Here is an 18,935-nt window from a genome sequence, read left to right on the forward strand (position 1 = left end):
TTGGACAGCAGAAAGCAAACAGTGATTCGGTTGATGCTGTCTTCAATCCTTTTTGCTCCAACTCCAGCTGAACCAGCAGATTTGATAAAGAACTGGTAGTACGTAGTAGCACGGTGTATTTGCTCATACTTTGCCAGCCATTGTGTGGTTATATTGCAGAAGGTCTGCAATTCACATTGCACTTGGATCACTAACAGTTCAAGAAGCAAATAGAGCATTTAGGAAAAGGTGCTGAGAGATGAAGCAAGAAATTGGCTGTTTGAAGGCACGTCTGCTTGCAGTCTGATTCATAATGTAAAGACCAGAGAAGTGTTTTGGCAGATGCTCTTTTGTTCTTTGCAGTTATGCAAGCATAATGACACTAGCAGAAGTGTTTAGCTTTATGTTTAGATGTCTTCAGGCTTTCAGGATGAGGTTTTGAAAGATGATAAAATTCTTACCGGAGGTCTGATGGATTTTACATCTTTAAGGTGTTGGATATTGTGTGTGGGGGAAAAAGAAAACATATTTGCTGAATGAGGGTGGTCTGCTTATCTTATGAGTGTCTTTCTGTTAAAAACAACCTAGAAGCCTTCTCTGCACAGGTTATCTGAAGAGTGTATAGAATGCCACAGAGTTAAATTATTGATTAAAGAAGATAACATTCATAATTTGAACCAGTTGTTTGAATACCCCAGTCTAGGTATGTGTACCTTATGCAAAAATAATATTCTGGACAGCAATATTTGTCTACACACAGTGTCACAATTGATGCTTTGCACCAGAGCTGCCTGTGGCTGCCTTTTTTTCAGGTGATGTAAGCTTATTGCTGCCTATAGGCTGCAGTAAATCCTCAACTCTTAGTTTAATGGTTTCAGTGTGACATGTTGTCTTCTAAAAGTACAGAAAACTTTTCTAAAATCTGAATGATTGTCTTAAAAGGGTGTCTGAATTAAAATTTTCCTTTTTGGATGGAAGACAGGTTTTCGTTACCTAGCTGCTTTCCCCTGGCACAGGGCAGGGCACCAGCTGCTACAAACAAAAGGGGAAAAAAAAGTTTTGTTTGCAGAATTGTAGTTGTGGGCTCACCTCCTTCTTGGACAAGCTTTGGTTTGACTGCAGACAGAAGTTGCCTCTCTTTGATGCAGATGATGGAGAATGATGGCACTTTGTGGGGAGGTGTTTTTAAAAGGCTGGTGTGGTTTCTTATCAGATCACAGATGTGGCCTTGGAACAGCTCTTCCAGCTGCTGCAGATGGGTTTTTCTGTGAATTCTAAGGTTTTTAGAAACAACTTGAGGGATAGACAGTATCGATGCTGGAATGTCTGATGGGTTTCTGTGGATTTCCTGGAGGACTCTGGATGACTAGTTCATACCTCAGTATTTATGCAATAGTCTAAATGAAAGTGCCACATGTTGCACTTCCTGAAGTTATCCAGCAGCCCTTCTGCCCCAAATTCTGCAACAGGAGTGCTGAAGTAGCTGAAAATTCCCTATCAGGTCTACAAAGGAAGGTCCCATCCCTTATTAAGAGACTCCTTTCTGCTTACCTCTGAGAATAATCAGACAGCTGAGAAACTATTTAGAGATCTGAAGCAAAAGGCTTAATTCCAAAATTAGTCGTGTCCCCTCTTAGTAAATGTTAGGTATGTGTGAACTTTTGTGATCAGAAAAGTTCTGGTGTGGATCAGAACATCTTAAAGGATGTCTCAACTATTTACATTAAGTTCCTACTGGTGCCTTTTCTCTATCTGTGCTACTGTTAAGGTCTCTTCTTCTTTTGTCTTGGAGGGATCATCCCTCCCATCACTAAAGAGGAGTCCTTTGCTAATTGCCCCCCAGCTGGAAAACAAAAGGAGCATGGTTAATCGATCATAAAGCCAGAGGAAAGTGACGCTTTTGGGTGATTGGAACTTTTGAGCTGTCATAATTTCCTCCTTGTAGTCAGCAAATTAGTTCAGATCTCTTGACCTACAGAGGTCTGTGTAGCACCCAGGAAGTACCTCAGGTTTATAGATTGGTCAGAATTGGTGCTTGTTCACATATTCACATTGTCATTACATGTTACTGTACCCAGAAAGTGGTGGAGGGAGGGTACAAAAATGTACAAGAACCCCTTACTGTCTAGAGTCAGTGGACTCTAGTGATGTCTGTCAGCATGATGAACATGCTGAATGCCCTCCTGATCCAAAATTGGTGGTTTTATGGGAAAGTACAAGAGCCCGTCACCAGCCTGAAGTGAAGGCAGGGCCTCAGACCTCATTAGTTTCTCCTGAGGCTTATTCTGGGACAATGGATGCCACTTGTGACTTGACAATTGTGTGTTCCATCACTGTGTACTGGGGGTGTACATCTGCGGTCTCTGTGAAGAAGCAGTCAGACTTGTAAACTGCAGGGTCAGTGATGGGATAAACCTTTCTGTGCACACTTAACCCAACTCTTATAAAAGGTCTCGAAAGGAGGCAGTCCTGGATCTTTTTGATATGGTAGATTCTGTGTGCTCAATCTTATTACCTGGCTTATTTTGAAGGCTTAATGTTTTCCAGAGTCAGGGAAAAAAAGAAAAAGAAAAAGAAAAAAAAAAAAAAAAAAAAAAAAAAAAAAAAAAAAAAAAGAAGCAAAAAGCTAGCTCTGGGTTTGGGTGTTTTTTTTGTGTGTGAGAGATTTAATTAAGATACTATCATGGGTCAGTCTTCTCTGGAGTAGAAATCCAGTATTTGAAATTAATAACCTGTAGCTTTTGATCATTACTAAAACTGAAGGGCCTTTGTTGAAAGTTGTAAAGCAGGACACAAATTCACATAGAAAATAAAATGTCAAAACATAGGTGGTGAAACAGTTCTTAAGAATGACGTGTGTAAGTGTTCTAGCAGTTGAGACTACAGGTAATCTTCAAGTAATTTTATGAAATTTTAGTAACACTGTGAAGTATTCTTTTTCCTCCAGTAATGTGTCCAAATCCATTTCAGCTTGCAAATGGCATCAAGAAACTTTGAGATACGCTGAAAGTGAGATGATATCTCATTTATTATGTAAGTAATACAGAACTGTTCAGGAATCTATTTTTCTTCTCAGGAACTGGATAATTCAGAGGAGAAGAGTGTGCTAGTAACAGCTCCAGGACCTACTGCAGCTTCAAAAAGTGTTGTGGAATTCGCCAGTTCTTCACCAGCTCCCAAAAAAGCCCGGGAGGATAACAGCCTTGTGCCTCTTATCATTCCTGTGTCTGTGCCAGTGAGAAAAATTGACTTGCAGAGCCTTGAAAAGGACAAGTCTGAGGACGGAAAGCTCCAGAGAGGCCAAACCAACGATCGAGCTCTTTGTGACCGGAAGCCTTCTGTGATAGTCACTCGGAGGCGATCTAATCGTAATACGAACATGGAGACCTCCAGTCAGGTATGGGTGGACTAAGAAGCCAAAGATGAGCCACATCTGTTAGATTTAATCACACAGTTTTTAGCCATGAACTTCTCTATTAAAATAAGTTTGATCTCAAGGCTTAAACTTGGAATGTATGTAGTCTGAGGATTTTTTTTTTATCATAATATTGCCATATATTTGGGCATTGCTGGCTTTTTGTAACCTACAGCTAATGCTAGTAAAGCCAGGCAGTGCCTCACTAAATTCACTAAACAGTGAATAAAGCCAGATGAGCAATAGGACTAGAATAATAGTCTGTCTGTGTCAAGAGTGTTTTCTTCATACATACATAAATGCCAATAAACTGTAAGTAGTGCACATATCTCTTAATGTGAATAAAATCCAAATGAAGATTTATTCTTATGCAATTGAAACCTTTTAACTGAGTTGTGAAGGTCAGTACTTGATTGTTCCCCTGCAGTGTGGTAGTGATGAGTGGGTGGGTTGATTTTTTTCTTTTCCTCTCTTCTATCCAGAAGTACAACACCATGTTGAGATACCAGAGAAATGGCAGGCATCTGGGGAGGTTTCTCTGCAGTTAAATGCTTCACCATCTAATAAAATACTGTTACATCGTCTTCTGTTCTCTTACAACTTTTTGGTATCACAGTGTATCTGTTTCAGGGTTCTGGTGTATCTGTACCAGGGTTCTGCTGTGCTTTTTTGTTTTCTTTTAAAGTTGCTGTGTAGGTTGGACCAGATGTACATGTAGTTCTTGTAAAATATAACTTCATAATCACATGAGCTAGAGCTGCCACCTAGTAGTTCCTGTGTCCAGTCCATTCCATTCCCTGTGTTCTTCCTGTCACTTTCCTCTTCTGTTAATTGTTGAGACATCCTCCAACTGTCCTATCCAGATTTTGAGCTGGCAGGAAAAAATGATGTCATCTCACTGAAGTTTTTCAAACAACCTGAGGTTTTAAATTAAATTAACGATATAATTCTTTTTCTAATAGCATGAAGATGCTGTTCCAAAGGATGAAGCAGAGGGCTTTGCCCGAAAACCAAAGCAGCGGCCAAGACCTGAGCCACTCTTCATACCACCAAAAGCTGGCACCTTTATTGCACCACCTGTTTATTCCAACATTACTCCGTATCAGAGCCACTTACGGTCACCCGTCCGTCTGGCAGACCATCCTTCAGATAGGAACTTTGAGCTACCTCCTTACACTCCTCCACCAATCCTTAGTCCAGTGAGAGAAGGATCTGGGCTGTATTTTAACGCTATCCTCTCTTCAAGTGGTCATTCGGTTCCACCTCCAATGACTCCCAAAAGTGGTCACAGAACTCTGCTTAGATCAAGTAAGTTTCATTCTAACCTTCCTTTCCTGCCTAATTTATGATTCGGAGCTGTGGAGCATTAGGAGGAACATCATGCCCTTAGGAGGTGTGACTGTGTGAAACTTGAGCTTCTTCCTGATTGTTTGGGGAGGCGGAATAGAGGAAATGCAGTGTTCTCCATCTGGGCATGGAGGTTAAGATGCGTTCACAAGCAGCCTGCAACACCCCCTGCTGACGTTCTTGGGAAAGAAAAGTCAGTTCCTCTCGCAGATAGTCAGTATCTGAACTGAGGGGAGGAAGGCAAGTTCCTGATCATCTGAAACTCCTTTACTTAGTCTATGGCTACCTTTTTTGAGAGATGGACAGCTCTGATTATATTTGCAAGCTGTGTGAAGAGTAAATCTCAGATGTGAAGCTGAGCAGTTCTTTCCTCTCGTTGCAGATAGTTCAGAAGTTACCCCTCCGATTCTTTCGGTAGTGGGGGAAGCAACCCCGGTCAGCATTGAACCGTAAGTAGCCAGTAGATTCAGAGTCTCTTAACAAAAGTGCTTCCTTGTTTCCTCCTAAACCTTCAAGCTGCTCCCTGTGTGACCAATGTATCTCTCAGAAGCATTAAAACTATTTTTATTGGTGGTTCAAAATATAGGTTGTCTTGATTAAAAATTACACCATATGATAAGTAGTGTTTGTCTGGGCAAATGTAATTCTGGTGACACTAACTGCTTTCTATTACTGCTCATCTGTCTCTGGGCTGAATTACTGTTAGTTGCCTAAAGGTGAATCTGTCCTGTGTTGTTGTACAAGCACTTCTTTGTATGCTGTGTGCTTGTTTTAGGGTGGGAAGATGATGCTCCTTTAGAGGAAGGACAGAATGTAGCACGGAAAACTGGAGTTAGCTCTCACATGGACTGGTCTGATCGCGGGTGTGTTGTAGCTGCAGCACAGCTGTGGACGCTTCGTTCCCCGGGGCGAGCTCGGCCTGAAAACGCTATGGCCAGTGCCATATGGAGTGTGTGCCCTGAGCTGATCAGCCTTGTTAGTCTTTAGCTGGCTGTGTGCTGGGAAACCTCAGACATATGTGGACACAGCAGCAGTAGGGAACGCAGTCTGAAGATACTGAAGCTGGAATTGTGAGCTTAGGCTTGGTGCCAGTCCTGCTAAACCTGAGCAGAATTGCAAATGTCTGCACAGCCTTTGCCAGTGCTGTGGGAGTGTTATTGGTTCAAGCTCAGTACTGCAGAACTACAGCAAGGTAGTTCAAGTTCATTATTTTACCTAATTAATGAACTCCTGCAAAATCTAATCATGGAGATGCAGGGCATGGAAGCACCCATATGGCATAAAACACCCACATGGCTCTGCATCTGACTGTGCAGTCAGGAATCTCTGCTCTCACTCTGCAGCATATCTTGTAACATTTGAGATATTTGACTCAAACTTTGCCCAGGTAAATTCTTCTTTGCTTTTATCCAAAATGGTTTATATTTTAAAAATGGATTGGAGCATTTGCTGACAATTATATCTTTTCTCGCCCTTTTTCCATTCTGCCTTCTTGTTTGGAGCTCAGTTTTCTGCACTTGTGGCAGCAGCCTGTCCTGAGCAAATGTTAAAATTTTGAATGAATGTAGATGTTTCTTCTCACCTTTGCAAACCTCCTCTAGACCAAGCCCATTCGTTGAAATAAGCACATTAATTGTTGTATAAATTTATTTTGGAAGTTGCCTAATTCATCTTTTTCCTGTTGGTTCATTTCACATTAATTCAGGGGAACTTCTTTAACAGCTATTTTTTGTGTCCCTCTCAGGTCTTGATCTTTGACCTCTCTATAGTACAACTGTCTTTCTTATGTCTTTGGCTTAAATTGCTGAAGTTAATGACATAAAGTTAACTGTGATTTTAGTTGTGTGTGAAATTTTCCAACTTTGCTGGAAATTTCAAACCATGGTAACTTAGTAGTGCAAGTTCATTTCCTTTTGCCAAAAGGTAGTTATGTGCAGAGTTGTCTTACTCTCACCTTAAGTCTTACTGAACAGATGCTTGTGCAGGTAGGTCTAGCTTTTAACTTTTAACGACAATAAATTAATAACCTGGTGTCATTCTGTGTTTGACAGCACTATTGTGGTCCATTATGTAGACATATCTTTCTTAAAGAAAATATGGCAGGAAGCTTTTTTTTTTTAAGAAGAAAAAAATGTTTAATTGGCTTTGTGGTCTTGTCAGAAGTTGACTCAAACTTGTGATTACCCAGTATAGTGTTCTTAATTGCTTGTGCTTTGCCAAACCTCCTGTTAATATTTCTCAAAACATTATTTAATTGCAGTGATTTGAAATGGGAAATGTGATAATGAAGCTTAATTCTTTGTGAAATGGTACAATAGGCAGCTGTTGTCACAGCTTCTTGTATCCTACTGGTTTTGTAGTTCAGTTGCATCAAAGTCTTGGGGTCACTGCTGAAGTAGGCAGCCTTAAATGTACCTGTGGTGCATCTGCAGTTAACTGCCTTCCCAGTTCACATCCTCAATTCTGGATGTTGTCACACTCAGCTCCCAGGGCACCCCAGGAGCACCGTTGGTACGTACAGGCAAGAGCTCTTGATGTATTGAAATCTAGACTTCATCAGTAAAGAAACATAAGAATAATACAACTTGAATGGATCTCTGGGGATCATCTGGTCCAAGACCCTGCTCAGAACAGGCCAAATTTACGTTACCCAGGTCAACTCTTGCGGTAGAACTCTGGTTTTATTTGGGCGTTGCAGGTACGAGGTGTAATACAGTTTTTTCTAGCCCAGAGATGGCGTATTCCAAGTCCAGTTTCAAAATGAAAAGTAACTTTCAAGAAGGCCCACATTCTTTCCCTCCATGTTTTCCAGTTATTTCTTTCCTTCTCAGAAGTGATGTCAGAGGAGTCTGTGTCCTGAGACACGAAATCTCCCAAATTTCCCAGTGCAGTTTTTACTGCAAAAACACCTTTTTATCTGTTTCCAGGAGACAGCAAAGTCTCCATTTCAAGCAGCCATCCCTTCTAGGGCAGATTCTAGCCCATAACCCTTTCCTCCTCAGTGAAACTGCATGCCATAACAGTAAACAAGACTAATCACAATGAGTAAAAAACTCCACATGAACATCACTCTGCAGTCCACTCAGTGTGCTCTGAAAGGAGGGCTGGTTTACCAGGGTGGTTGTTTGGCTTTGCATTTTTAGTAAGGTCTTCTCAGTCTTGCATGAAATCTCTTGCTTTTCATTGTTAGTCTAGATTATGCTTTTTCTGTCCAACATGAATAGGACAAGTGAAAGAAAAATGGAAATTTATATAGTATTATAAACAGACTTTTGTACCTCTAAAATACTCAAAATCAAACTTTAATGTTTTCTTGGGGTTCTTTGTTCTTCATGCATGTTCCACTTTAGTGGAATGAATTTGAATTCCATTGCATTTGAAATGAAATTACTTTTGAGAACCAGATCCTGAAACAATTGTAACGAGGGCCATCAGAAATGAGACTTTTTCAACTGCTTTAGTTCATCCCTGCCCATGGCTGTGATTTGAAATGTGTGATATCCCTGTTGCTTTACCTTCAACAGGTATTGGAAATAGTTTTTTTGGGAAAAAAGACAGATAGTGTACGGCAGCCTGCCTAAAACTTCCCTGCTTAAATCTGTCATGCTTGATGTCACCTTGGCATCACCTACTGAGAGGAAATTAGCATCAGTCTGTGCATCTAGCAGATTCTGAAGAAAGGAATCCAGGAAGGAATCCCACCCCACTTGTGGGATTGAATGGGTGATGAAGTTGAAAAAAGTGTATAGGGTAGTTAACTTCTGCATCGCTTTGTTTACACATGAACTGTTCCCCTTAAGGAGATCTGGATCTGCTATAGATGCAAAAGAAATAGTTTGCAAAATCTCATTTTATATGTGTTAAAAGTCAGTCTTTTTTTTGAACATGGGCTTTTCTGACACGACATCTTATGATGCAGGTGCTTCATGACAATACCAAAATGAGGAATTTGGTGTAAAAGGGAATGAAGGTATTTGCTTCTTCTTCTTCCATACCCATTTCCTCCCCTTTGATACCACAGTCTCTTAGGACATCAAAACACCATATTGAAACACTTGCTAGTATCTCTCTGGATTTTTGTACAAGGTTATGTGTTGTTTCAAGGCTTCCTCACACCTTTTCCAAACTGCTTTTAATAATAGACACATGTATATCATTTCAGAGGATGAGAAAAGTCTGGAGGTTGGCATTTCCCAGAAGTTTTTGTTATTATTCCTTATTGCACTACACCATGCTCTTTGCTCTTTCTCTGGTAATTGTGCTAGGTGTGGGGCACCAAGCCAAGACTTGAGAATTATAGCAAACTTCGTAGCAATGGGGAAGAAAGCGACATGGACCGTTTTATGCATCCAAAGGAGATCAGTTTATTGTAAAAGTCTCACCATTTATATACCTTTCTTCCCTACCTGACATAACTGAAACCAAACCCAGACCTAACAGAACAGATTGCAACATCTTGGACTCGGCTGGCGAAGTCCGGTCTTGGAGTAGCACGCAGAGAGCCAGGGGCATCACCCTGCTCTGCAGTCTCCAGGCTGGCTTGCTGCTCCAGCGAGGCAAGGCAGAGGCACAAGGGCCCAGTGCCTACCAGCACCAACACTGGCGCTCGGTGTAAGGACCACGTGGCTGTGCCTTTGCACAGCCCTGCTGGCTTCTCCAGCCGCGGCAGCGATATCCCCGCTGCTTCGCCCAGGCTGCCCAGCGACAGCTCAGGTATGGCAGAGTCCGGCCCGTCGGAGCCGCCCGCCCGCCCGCAGCTGGCGGCGCCGCACCCTGAATAGCGCAGCCCGCGCGGCTGGGCCGCTTCTGCAGTCGGCTGCCTCACGCTCTGGCTGCCGCTTCTGGGCACCGCCGCCGCTGTGCTCGGAAGGGCCACGGCGGGACCCGCTCCTGGCACTGCGACTCTCAGCTCCTTCTCGGGGGACAGCGGACAGCCCTACATGAGTTCGGGGGACAGCGCGCAGCCCGCACTGGTGGCGTCCAGTGGCAGCTGGCCGGCGGGCTCTCCTGCCCCAGCCGGTGAACCCCGCCCGGCCGCCCGCAGCTACGGCGAGCGGGACCCCCGTGTCGGGAGCCGTGGGCTCCAAGCCGCCAGCCATGGCGGACACGGGTGCGGAGCGGGGCCCGAGCTGCCACGGCAGTCGCGCTCGAGGGCGAGGAGGAGCCTCAGGCTGCGACCACAGCCCAGTTCCCCGCAAGCTGGGCGCTGGTTCGGCGCGTCGCCGTCCTTCATGGCGGCTTCCATGCGTCTTACTAGAACGCCGCCATTTGGGGCAGAAAGCGCTGCATCCGCTAGCTCGTTGTGTGGGAACTCCGTGCCGAGGGGTTCGACCGCACAAAGATTTTTATCAGGGTAAGGCAGCTCCGCAGGGTTTGGGTCAATCTCAGGGTCAGGCAACTTCACGGAGTATGAGCTGATCTCAGGGCCATATAAGAGTCCTGGTGGCCCTGAGGGCTCAGGGGAGTCAACTTCCGAAGCTGCGTAGTGGCGGTATCCACGAGATTTCCTTTAATAGCTGCCGTAGTAGTGCCCCATGTGGAGAGGTGGCCGCAAGCTTCGCCATCGTTGTTACTGGCGATATTAAAAAGTCTCTGGCCCACCGCTTGCCAAACTTCTAATTGTAGGGGCCCATTAAGGGGAAAATCTTTAACATTATTCGACACCCAGTCCATCAGGGTGTTTACCTTCACATCCGCCATGCTAATAAATTGCTGATGTAGGAGCCGCCGTACCTGGCCTGGGCTCCTGCTTTGTTCCAGGGATATTCCTCCTCCCATCTTTGCTCTCACTGGTCTACTCACCCTCCAGGTGAGGTGCATATACTTTAAATTCCTTGAGTTCTTTTCCCGAACTCCTCCCGGATCCTGCCCCTGGATCCTGTTCCCGGACTCTTCCCGGCTGGTTCCTTGACTCAGAGTTGCTACCGGAGTGGTCTGCATACCCTGCGCCTCCTTAAAGGTCCTGATTTGGGCCAGCCATTCATAGCAATGGGGAACAAAGCGACACAGACCCCCCTATGCATCCAAAGGAGATGAGTTTATTGTAGAAGTCTCACCCTTTATAGACCTTTCTTCTCCACCTGACATAACTGACACCAAACTGAGACCTAACAGAACTCAATGGAAGGAAGGCACCCACTGGCCGGCCCAGCTGCAGTGCTGCTGTCCACGCGTTCCACCATTCAACCACCTTTCTGCTCGTCCCTCCTCACTCCGAAATGCCTCTCATCCTTCAACCGACTTCCAATCATTCCAGCCTGCAGCTGTGCCTTTCCCATAGGGCCTTTTGGCGAGAACATACCATAAACACTTCTACAATTAGGAATCAAACCCTACAGCAAACCTTGCCCTGGGCAGGGAGTTTTACTTTTTTTTAGTGAAGCAACTCCAGAATTTTATAATCTTCTGGGCACTGCCTGATCTGCTCTCTGCAAAAAAGAGCTTCTTTCTCTACACTTTACTATGTCAAGAGCTACCAGTGTGGGACTAGTTGACTGGTATCTGAATGAGGAACCCTTTTGCATTAAGCACATACTAGGAACAGTCTTTCAGTGGGGGTTCTTATTCACCTCTGTGCACAAAATCACATTTGCTAGTAAAGAGTAGAATCTCTGTGGATGGTCACTTGACTTAAGGCAAATGTAGTGCTCTGTGGGTTGCATGTAGTGAAAAATGCCTGCTAATTTAGATGTTAAAGTATGAGATTGTTGCTAAAGGGCTAGAATTTGGGTTTGGTATAAACTGAGCAATACAGGTTTCATAGTTTTATATTTTTGGTTTCAGTTCTTAGAAAGAGTATCTAGAAGACACCAGCTTGTGTCAAGGTCATAAAGGACCAAAGTTTGATCCTGCTTTGAATGGGAAGTTGGACCAGATGGCAGTGTTTAAGTTGAAAAGGACTTTTGGAGACTCTGGTTCAGTTGGTGGCTGACAAAATGTTAATACTAGAACAGGCTCACTTACCTTATGCCTGAGGAGCAAGCTTGCCATAAGAGCACCCTATATGAGAGCCTCTCAAACAGTGATAGTTATTGGAAGCTAATAACTGTTCTTTGAGCAGCTATTAGGGGATGCAAATTTAAATACAGTTTCAATCTTTGCTGATAAAAAAATGGGAACTGGTAATAGATGTAAAACCTCTCAAGTTCTGAGTTATGTAACCTACAACACTGTTGGTGTTATATGCAAGAGCCTGCATTTGTATATGCATTTGTTTCTTAATTTGGTTCTTCATTGGTGTTTCTAGCAGTGATGGAGACTTTCTGGATGTTGTAAAGATGGCCTGACTGTGATGTTTTTGCTTCTCTGCAGGCGAATAAATGTAGGAACTCGCTTTCAAGCAGAAATCCCATCACTCCAAGACAGGTCTCTGGCAGAAGGTGATGAACATAAAGCAGAGCTGGTGTGGCAGCCATGGGGTGACTTGGAAACCAACAAAGTCACCCAAGAGAATGGTAAGAAGGTGAAAGGCTGTTAAAGCAGACGGAGTTGTCACAGTGGTTGTAGGGGTAACCACATATCTGCTGTAAGCATAATTAGAAATCTTTTAGAGCTGCCATTCAAGTGGCATGTTTGAGTGGTCTTGAAAACAGTTTGAGGAGCAAAACCTGTTTATCAGTTTGCATGTATGGGGCAAGGGGAGGTTGGTAGGCTTGGTTCTTTTAATTGTGGAAAACCAGAGACCATTGCTTCTGTAAGGCCAAGAACAGCCTTTTGGTCAGTGAAGCTTCCTTGGTTTTGTTAACATTTGAAAACCACACACACTCAACTCCTGTATTTTTAGGGATGTTCTCATTGTAATAGTATTTTGAAAAAATCAAGCTGTAGACAGAAGCCAGGATGAGGAAGTAGGAGTTGTGGTAGCTAGTAGCAGACTTGGGGAGCTGTCTGCTCCTGTTGCATGTGGGTTGTGGCCTGTATAAATCCTGAAGGGAAGAGGAAGTGGGCAAGCTTGAAGAAATATTTTGAATGAAAGAGAAAAAAGGGTTTTGTGAAATGGAAATTCACAATATAACGGTGAATTCAAGAAATGTCTGAGGTGAAGGGAGGTGGGAAGACATTAGAGGAGGGCGGAGATTTGCAAGAAACTCCATGTGTAAGTAGTGCTGCATGACCTTGTAGTCTAATGAGTTCTGGGGTCCAAATTTGACCCAGATAAATTTGCAAGGACATTCAGCTTCTCTGAGTTTTACTTTCTGTTTTGTCTATTCCTCCTTCAAAAGAGGTAATTAACCATGCAAATTCTGTAGGAAACTTCAACTTAATCTTCTTTTCTGAATTTTTTTGGTACCCTGGTGGAAATAGTGGAAAACCTGCTAGCTGCTGCCTGTTCAAGCATTTTTCCTGGGGCTGGAACCAACCAGGAGCTGGCATTGCATTTCTTACATGAAGAAAAGGGAAGCATTCTGGTGAGTCTGCCCAGCTGCTTACCTCAGTGTGGTCAAAGATGTTAAGGAAGGTCAGGTAACCTCTCATTCCTGAGAGGAGAGCCTTGCAAATTCCTTTCAATGCATCTGGTTCCCACTGTTTGCTGTCCCTTCTATGTCCCTAAAATGGGTTCTGGCCAATGTACAGTGCCATGTGCACTTACTATCCTTTATATTTCTGACTGGGACGTGTTTGACTTTTTAACAAACACACTGACAGTCTGTCAGGGCAAGTGAGCCAAAACTGCTAAATTAATCTTAGATGTTGTCTTCCTGGAAAGGTTACTATGTAGAAAGGAAAAATAAGAGTCGGGGCCTGAAAGCTGAGTCAGAAGGCAGTGTCTTGTATCTCTTTGTTTTGGTAGATCCATTTGACTGCTCTGTCTGTGTCTGTAGAACAGCTGTGCAGCTAATTTTATATCAGTATTGTAAGACATGATACACTTTCATTACTGCCCTTTGACACCCCTGGGAGGTAATATCAAAGAGAAGAGCAGAGCAAACAGCAAAGCTTTGTCATCATTTTATAGTTCTATGACTGATTTAACCTGGCATAAATCAGCCCTGTGGTCAGGAGTATGCCACACTTTGGCCTGTCTGCTTGTTTCCCATCCTCTGGCACTGGCACTTGTGAGACTGCATGGACTTGCATTGGAGAAGAGATCAAACAGAAAGCAGTTTTTGTGTGTGTGTGTTAGATTTCTGACAGCCCATCGTTGTGAATGCTGTTGTTGGCATTAGGGAGGAGCAGGACTGCCTCTGGCAGCAGGTGCTCATTGTTCAGGTGGCTTAAACTGCCAGTTAAAGCACAATTCCATTGTCTCCTTCCTACAAAATTTGAAAGCTTTTCTAGTTTAAATGAAAACTGAAAAGCAGCTTGAGAGGTGGGGATTTTGTGTGTGCAATCTTTCAGTCACATGACTGCTGTTTTATTTTGAAATATTGCTAACTCAAGTGAGATCAGAATACAATTACTTGGACGTGTAAGACAGGTATCATTTAGGGCAGCATTTTTGGATATATGTGTAATAGGCCTTTGGTTAATGAAAGGAAACTGATGCAAGGTCTCTATCTATGGAATTAGCTCTCTCCCAGTACCCTGGTGGTTGTGTCAATTCACAGATGTGAAGAGGTGCCAAGAATGTAACACTTGCCTGTGGTACCCAAGATTAGATGGGTAGTCAAGAATGTGATTTTTAAAGTTGTCCCACGTGGTAAACTGCGCTCTGGTTCTTTTCTGTTAGCTTGCCACAGAAAAGAGGGGTTTAACAATTGCCTGATCTTTATTTTTAATACCCCAAACATTAAATTAATTATTTTACTTGTGTTTATCCAAGGGAGCTCTGACCAAACTTCTGTTGAAGGAGCCAGTGCGACCGCCTACGCACCCTTTGGCAGATTATCACTACACAGGTTTGTTAACCAGAACAACTCTGTTCTGCCTGCTTATCATACAGGAATTTTTCTATCCTTTTCTGATTTTGGGGTACTCTGTTACATTACAAGAACATTAAAAGAGCATTCCTCTCTTGTAACTGAAATTATGGCTTGCCAGAAATTTTGCTTGTGCTAATTATGACACTTTAAATGTAAGAAACACTTCATCCTTCTGAACATGGGTATGAGTTCTGATTTTCTTTATGGGGAGGAGGGAAGGTAATCCTTTGCACTAAGCCACAGAGAATGTAGAAAGATAGCCAGTATGTACAAGAAAGGCTGTGGTAACCTTAGAATCATAGCCTCTCTGGCATGAGTTTCCAGGGTGGAGTTAAGCAGGAGTTTTATGGGGAATAGTTTCCAAGCTTGCTGAAGAAGCCGCAGCCAACTATGGATATCTGTTAGTGTTTCAGCAAAATTTAAATGCCATAAACTGCCTTTGTAGTCTTGCACCTAGTTAGAAAATAGTCAGCTGTGTGACACTGACTTCAGTGTTCGGGAGTGACCCAGGTCACCTGAAAGACCTGACATAAAGTGGTAGAGAGACTTCTAATAGCTGGTGCCACAAAGCATAGAAATTACATTTCTTCATCATTACACATTCCTACTGTAGTTGTTGGCAAATATTACTTGAGTAATATCTATGAGGAAGAAGGGGATCCAAAAATGTGTTTATTATTAGAGGCAAGGAATATTTGAGGAATACTGGAGATGTAGTAAATCTTCAAGTACGGATTGCTGCTGAAAGAGAGGAACCTATTCTCCTGCCCCACCACTTCCCTACTATAAAATCTTATGACTAGGCCACCATGAAGTGTGTCATTTCACCTTGCTTGGGCAACATCTTAATTCATCTAATTGAGTGATTTTTGCAAGCTGAGCTGAGTTAACCTATGGTGATGAGCACTAGATCTAACACAAAGGAAGTGTTGAGAGGAGAGCTGAGGTGGAGCAGTAAGGGAGGAGTTAACAGCAGTCTGAGTTGTGCTGTAGTAGGTTCAAGGAGAGGCTGCACTCTCACATGTGTGTACTGGTCTTATTTAAGGCAAACATGAAGAAAAGGTATGCAGAATAGTAAACATTTGAAATTGTATGGGCTTCCATTACAATTTATTTTTACCTGCAGGATCAGACAAGTGGAAGGTTGCCGAAAAAAAGCTATTCAACAAAGGCATTGCAATCTACAAGAAAGACTTTTTCTTGGTCCAAAAGCTTGTAAGTTACTTTTGTTTGTTTGTTTGTTTTTTGTGATACATTTTTATATGTTTGTTGAACATTTAATACAGGAAATTCAGTCTTGATTTTTCTGAAACCTCAGTTTTAAGCATTAGGTCCTGCACTCAAAAGATTTCAGAAAAATGTCAGCATCCAGCACAGCATAAAATCTCACCAGAAAGCTAGAGCAATAATGTTTGTTTTGCTGTGGTTGTTTACTTAATCCTGCTACTTTAACTGCATTACTTCCATTAGTCCATGCTGCAGATATCTCCTCTGCAGAACACATTTATAGAGCACTGGCAATGTTTGGCTTAAATGGTTTGTTGGTAAAACTAAAAAGAAACACATCTTTGCCACTGATGGAGAGGACCAAAGAAGGATATAAGAATGATGCATCCTTTAGATCTCTTTCCAGTGTTGTGCCAATGATAGTAAAAATAATCACTCCCAAATTTTGATGAGGTATGACATGGGGAAATCACTGAAGGAGAGTGCAAAACCAGGAGCTGCAAATGTATTTACTGAATAAATTCCCCAAAGGCATTTAAATTGCAAAAGCTCAGAAGCCAAGAATATATTTCAAACTTTTCAGAAAAATCACTTGTGCAGAATATGTAGATGGTCACAAGTCTGTGCTGATAATTGTCTACCACCATATGCCTACAAAATGCACGTGGCCAAAACAGGGAAGGGCTGCAAACCTTCACTTCCTTTTTTGGATCGGTATTCTAGTCTGGTCTTCTCTGAAGTGCTGCTGCAAAATAAAGCTCCCCCATAAAACTGAGAGGCTGCTGGCAAGCCTGATAGCTCAACTGGAACATTTCAGAGGCTAAGAGGTGCATTAAGCTTACAAAGTTCCAGGTTCTGTCACCTTTACATTAACCAGCTTTTCTTCGGAAAGTTTGTCCTCTAGTTCTCAGTGAATAACAATGGCAGAAGGGGATAGGCTGTTGGATGAGGCAAACAGGTGAATATGACACAGAAAAGGAGGCTTGAACAGCAGCTGTGGTGGAATGGAGACTACTAAGGAAAGAAAATACAAAGTGTATCTATTGCATCCCTAGTATTATTTATAAGTCTTTTTAAAATCAGGTAATCCTTTGGACTTTCATGTTTTTTAAACAACAGATAAAAACCAAAACAGTGGCTCAGTGTGTGGAATTCTACTACACATACAAGAAACAGGTGAAAATTGGTCGGAATGGGACCTTAATCTTTGGGGACATTGATGGTGCTAATGAGAGATCCATGAAAGATGAAGCTGAAGTTGACATCAAGGTAAGTAATCTCCTAAATTTCTCTCACCTCTTTTAGGCTGTGGTTTGAAATCTTGTGTGTTGTGTCATTTACTGGTCAAGTCAAAAGCACAATCAGTCTGGCTTCTGCACAGGAGTCCAGACTCACAAATTAGTGTACTGCGTCACGTAATGTCATTTACTTACAGACATCAAAATTAACATTTCCTTTATCTTCTGGTGAAGAGTTCCCACAGGTTTGCACGTGTTCTTCCCCTCAGAAGGGACATATTCAGTGAGGAACAGGGCCATGTGGAGGAGGAGGAGGAAGAGGAGGAAGAAGAGGATGCAGAGGAAGGGCTGGATAACAGAAAGAGGAGTGCCAATGCTCTGAAAGATGAACTGACACTACAGGATGGGGCAATAGTAAGTGCTGCATTGTGCATGTTGTGCTTTCTATGCCACCTTCACTCTGCAAATAGTTTAGAAAACAGATGGGCAGTTCCAGATGCAAAAAGTTTCCATCTCTAACTATTTCTGGAGCAAGAGATTGGGTTGAGGTCGCTCAGTGTTACTATCTGTCAGACAGTGTGCTGTGATGGGAGAACTGGGATGTATAAGGTGGAAAAATGCAATGAATTGTTTGTGGCTGGTGCACACAGAGGGCCATGATGAGAAATGTCCTTAAAATAGCCTGAAGATTTTCTCATTAAATAAAACCTTTGTCTGGAATGAGTGAAGCAGAGGAGCTCAACCACTGTCTTCCTTCTGATGGTGGGTTTAAGTGTCACTTTGCCTCAACTCTTCTCCTCTTTGCAAAGGCCAGCGACACCAATATGAGGAGTCACGAGGCAACTGTCACAGGCAGAATTGGGAGGAAGCCAAGGGAGACAACAGTGAAGCCTCGAAAGCCTATTACTGCTCCAGTGCAGAGGAAGAAGAGGAAACAGAAGATAAAATCAGATGCTACCACTAAAACACAAAACACCGACAACACATTTCCATGTAAAAAATGTGGCAGGTAAGACCAACTCTGCTTCCAGCAGTAGTCACAGAATCACAGTAGGGCATCTCCTGTGGAAGCTTTTTCGCAGATGAGCTTTCTGTCTTTCTATATAAGGCCATAGACATTGGCAAAAATTTTAATGAATTACTGCCCTACTAATACTTGCAGATTAAGGCTTATTTTTCTTCAGATGGCATGAGATACCACCTTCATTTCAACCGTGTATAGTATTTGGTGTTAAGCTGCACTTTCAAGCAGCTGCTGTGTTGGGCCTCTGTAATGCTTACATTTTTGTAACAAGAAGTTCCTATGTACTTGCTAGATCATACAAAGAACATGGTATAGACTTAAGAACAGTGGTGTAGAAACATGAGACACTACCATCATTATAGCAGCAGCTGTTAGGCCAGTACGTGCATAGTTCATCTGGTTAAATTTGCAGCTGTCTTTGGGGGATGTCAAATATATTTGTATTTCCTCACACAGTTTTAGTAGTTTTTGTAGGTTTGTTGCCAACAGAATCGTAACTGTCAAGAAAATCCAGTTCCCTATGTAAGCTGCTTACTCTTGAAACAGCAGGACAAGCAGACAAGGATTCTTAATGGTGTCTGAGCTTCACTTGCGGCACCTGATGCAAAATCCAAATAGTTAATGGTGGAAGGTGGAGGAACAGATCACCCAAATGTAGAGTCAGATGGAAAAAGCTCGAGCATTTTGAGCTTTGTGGACATGACTCAGGAGTGGCATTGGGCCATCATTTGCCTCCATGCTTATTGTATTGTCGCAGCACAGGGTTACGCCTGAAAACCAGGGCTGTGTTGTGTTAAGCAGCACATGCATAATTCAGATACCAGCACAGCCCCTCTGAATTC

General features: G+C 42.8%; 1 protein-coding gene across 2 annotated transcripts in view; it reads left to right on the top strand.

The window, feature by feature from the left end:
- The window catches only part of MIDEAS (mitotic deacetylase associated SANT domain protein), a 56,139-nt gene that overhangs the window by 31,841 nt on the left and 5,363 nt on the right, over nt 1-18,935 (top strand). For both annotated transcript variants that reach the window (XM_066188136.1, XM_066188135.1), the window contains exons 3-12: nt 3,056-3,376; nt 4,357-4,702; nt 5,124-5,190; nt 12,053-12,195; nt 13,046-13,149; nt 14,505-14,580; nt 15,731-15,819; nt 16,951-17,100; nt 17,304-17,483; nt 17,879-18,078. In XM_066188136.1, coding sequence (XP_066044233.1) covers nt 3,056-3,376; nt 4,357-4,702; nt 5,124-5,190; nt 12,053-12,195; nt 13,046-13,149; nt 14,505-14,580; nt 15,731-15,819; nt 16,951-17,100; nt 17,304-17,483; nt 17,879-18,078 — 1,676 coding nt within the window. The remainder of the gene's footprint in view (nt 1-3,055; nt 3,377-4,356; nt 4,703-5,123; nt 5,191-12,052; nt 12,196-13,045; nt 13,150-14,504; nt 14,581-15,730; nt 15,820-16,950; nt 17,101-17,303; nt 17,484-17,878; nt 18,079-18,935) is intronic.

The sequence above is a fragment of the Chamaea fasciata genome, unplaced genomic scaffold, assembly GCF_029207755.1.
Source record: "Chamaea fasciata isolate MVZ Bird 193981 ecotype frontalis unplaced genomic scaffold, bChaFas1.0.hap1 SCAF_7, whole genome shotgun sequence".
Classification (NCBI taxonomy): domain Eukaryota; kingdom Metazoa; phylum Chordata; class Aves; order Passeriformes; family Sylviidae; genus Chamaea; species Chamaea fasciata.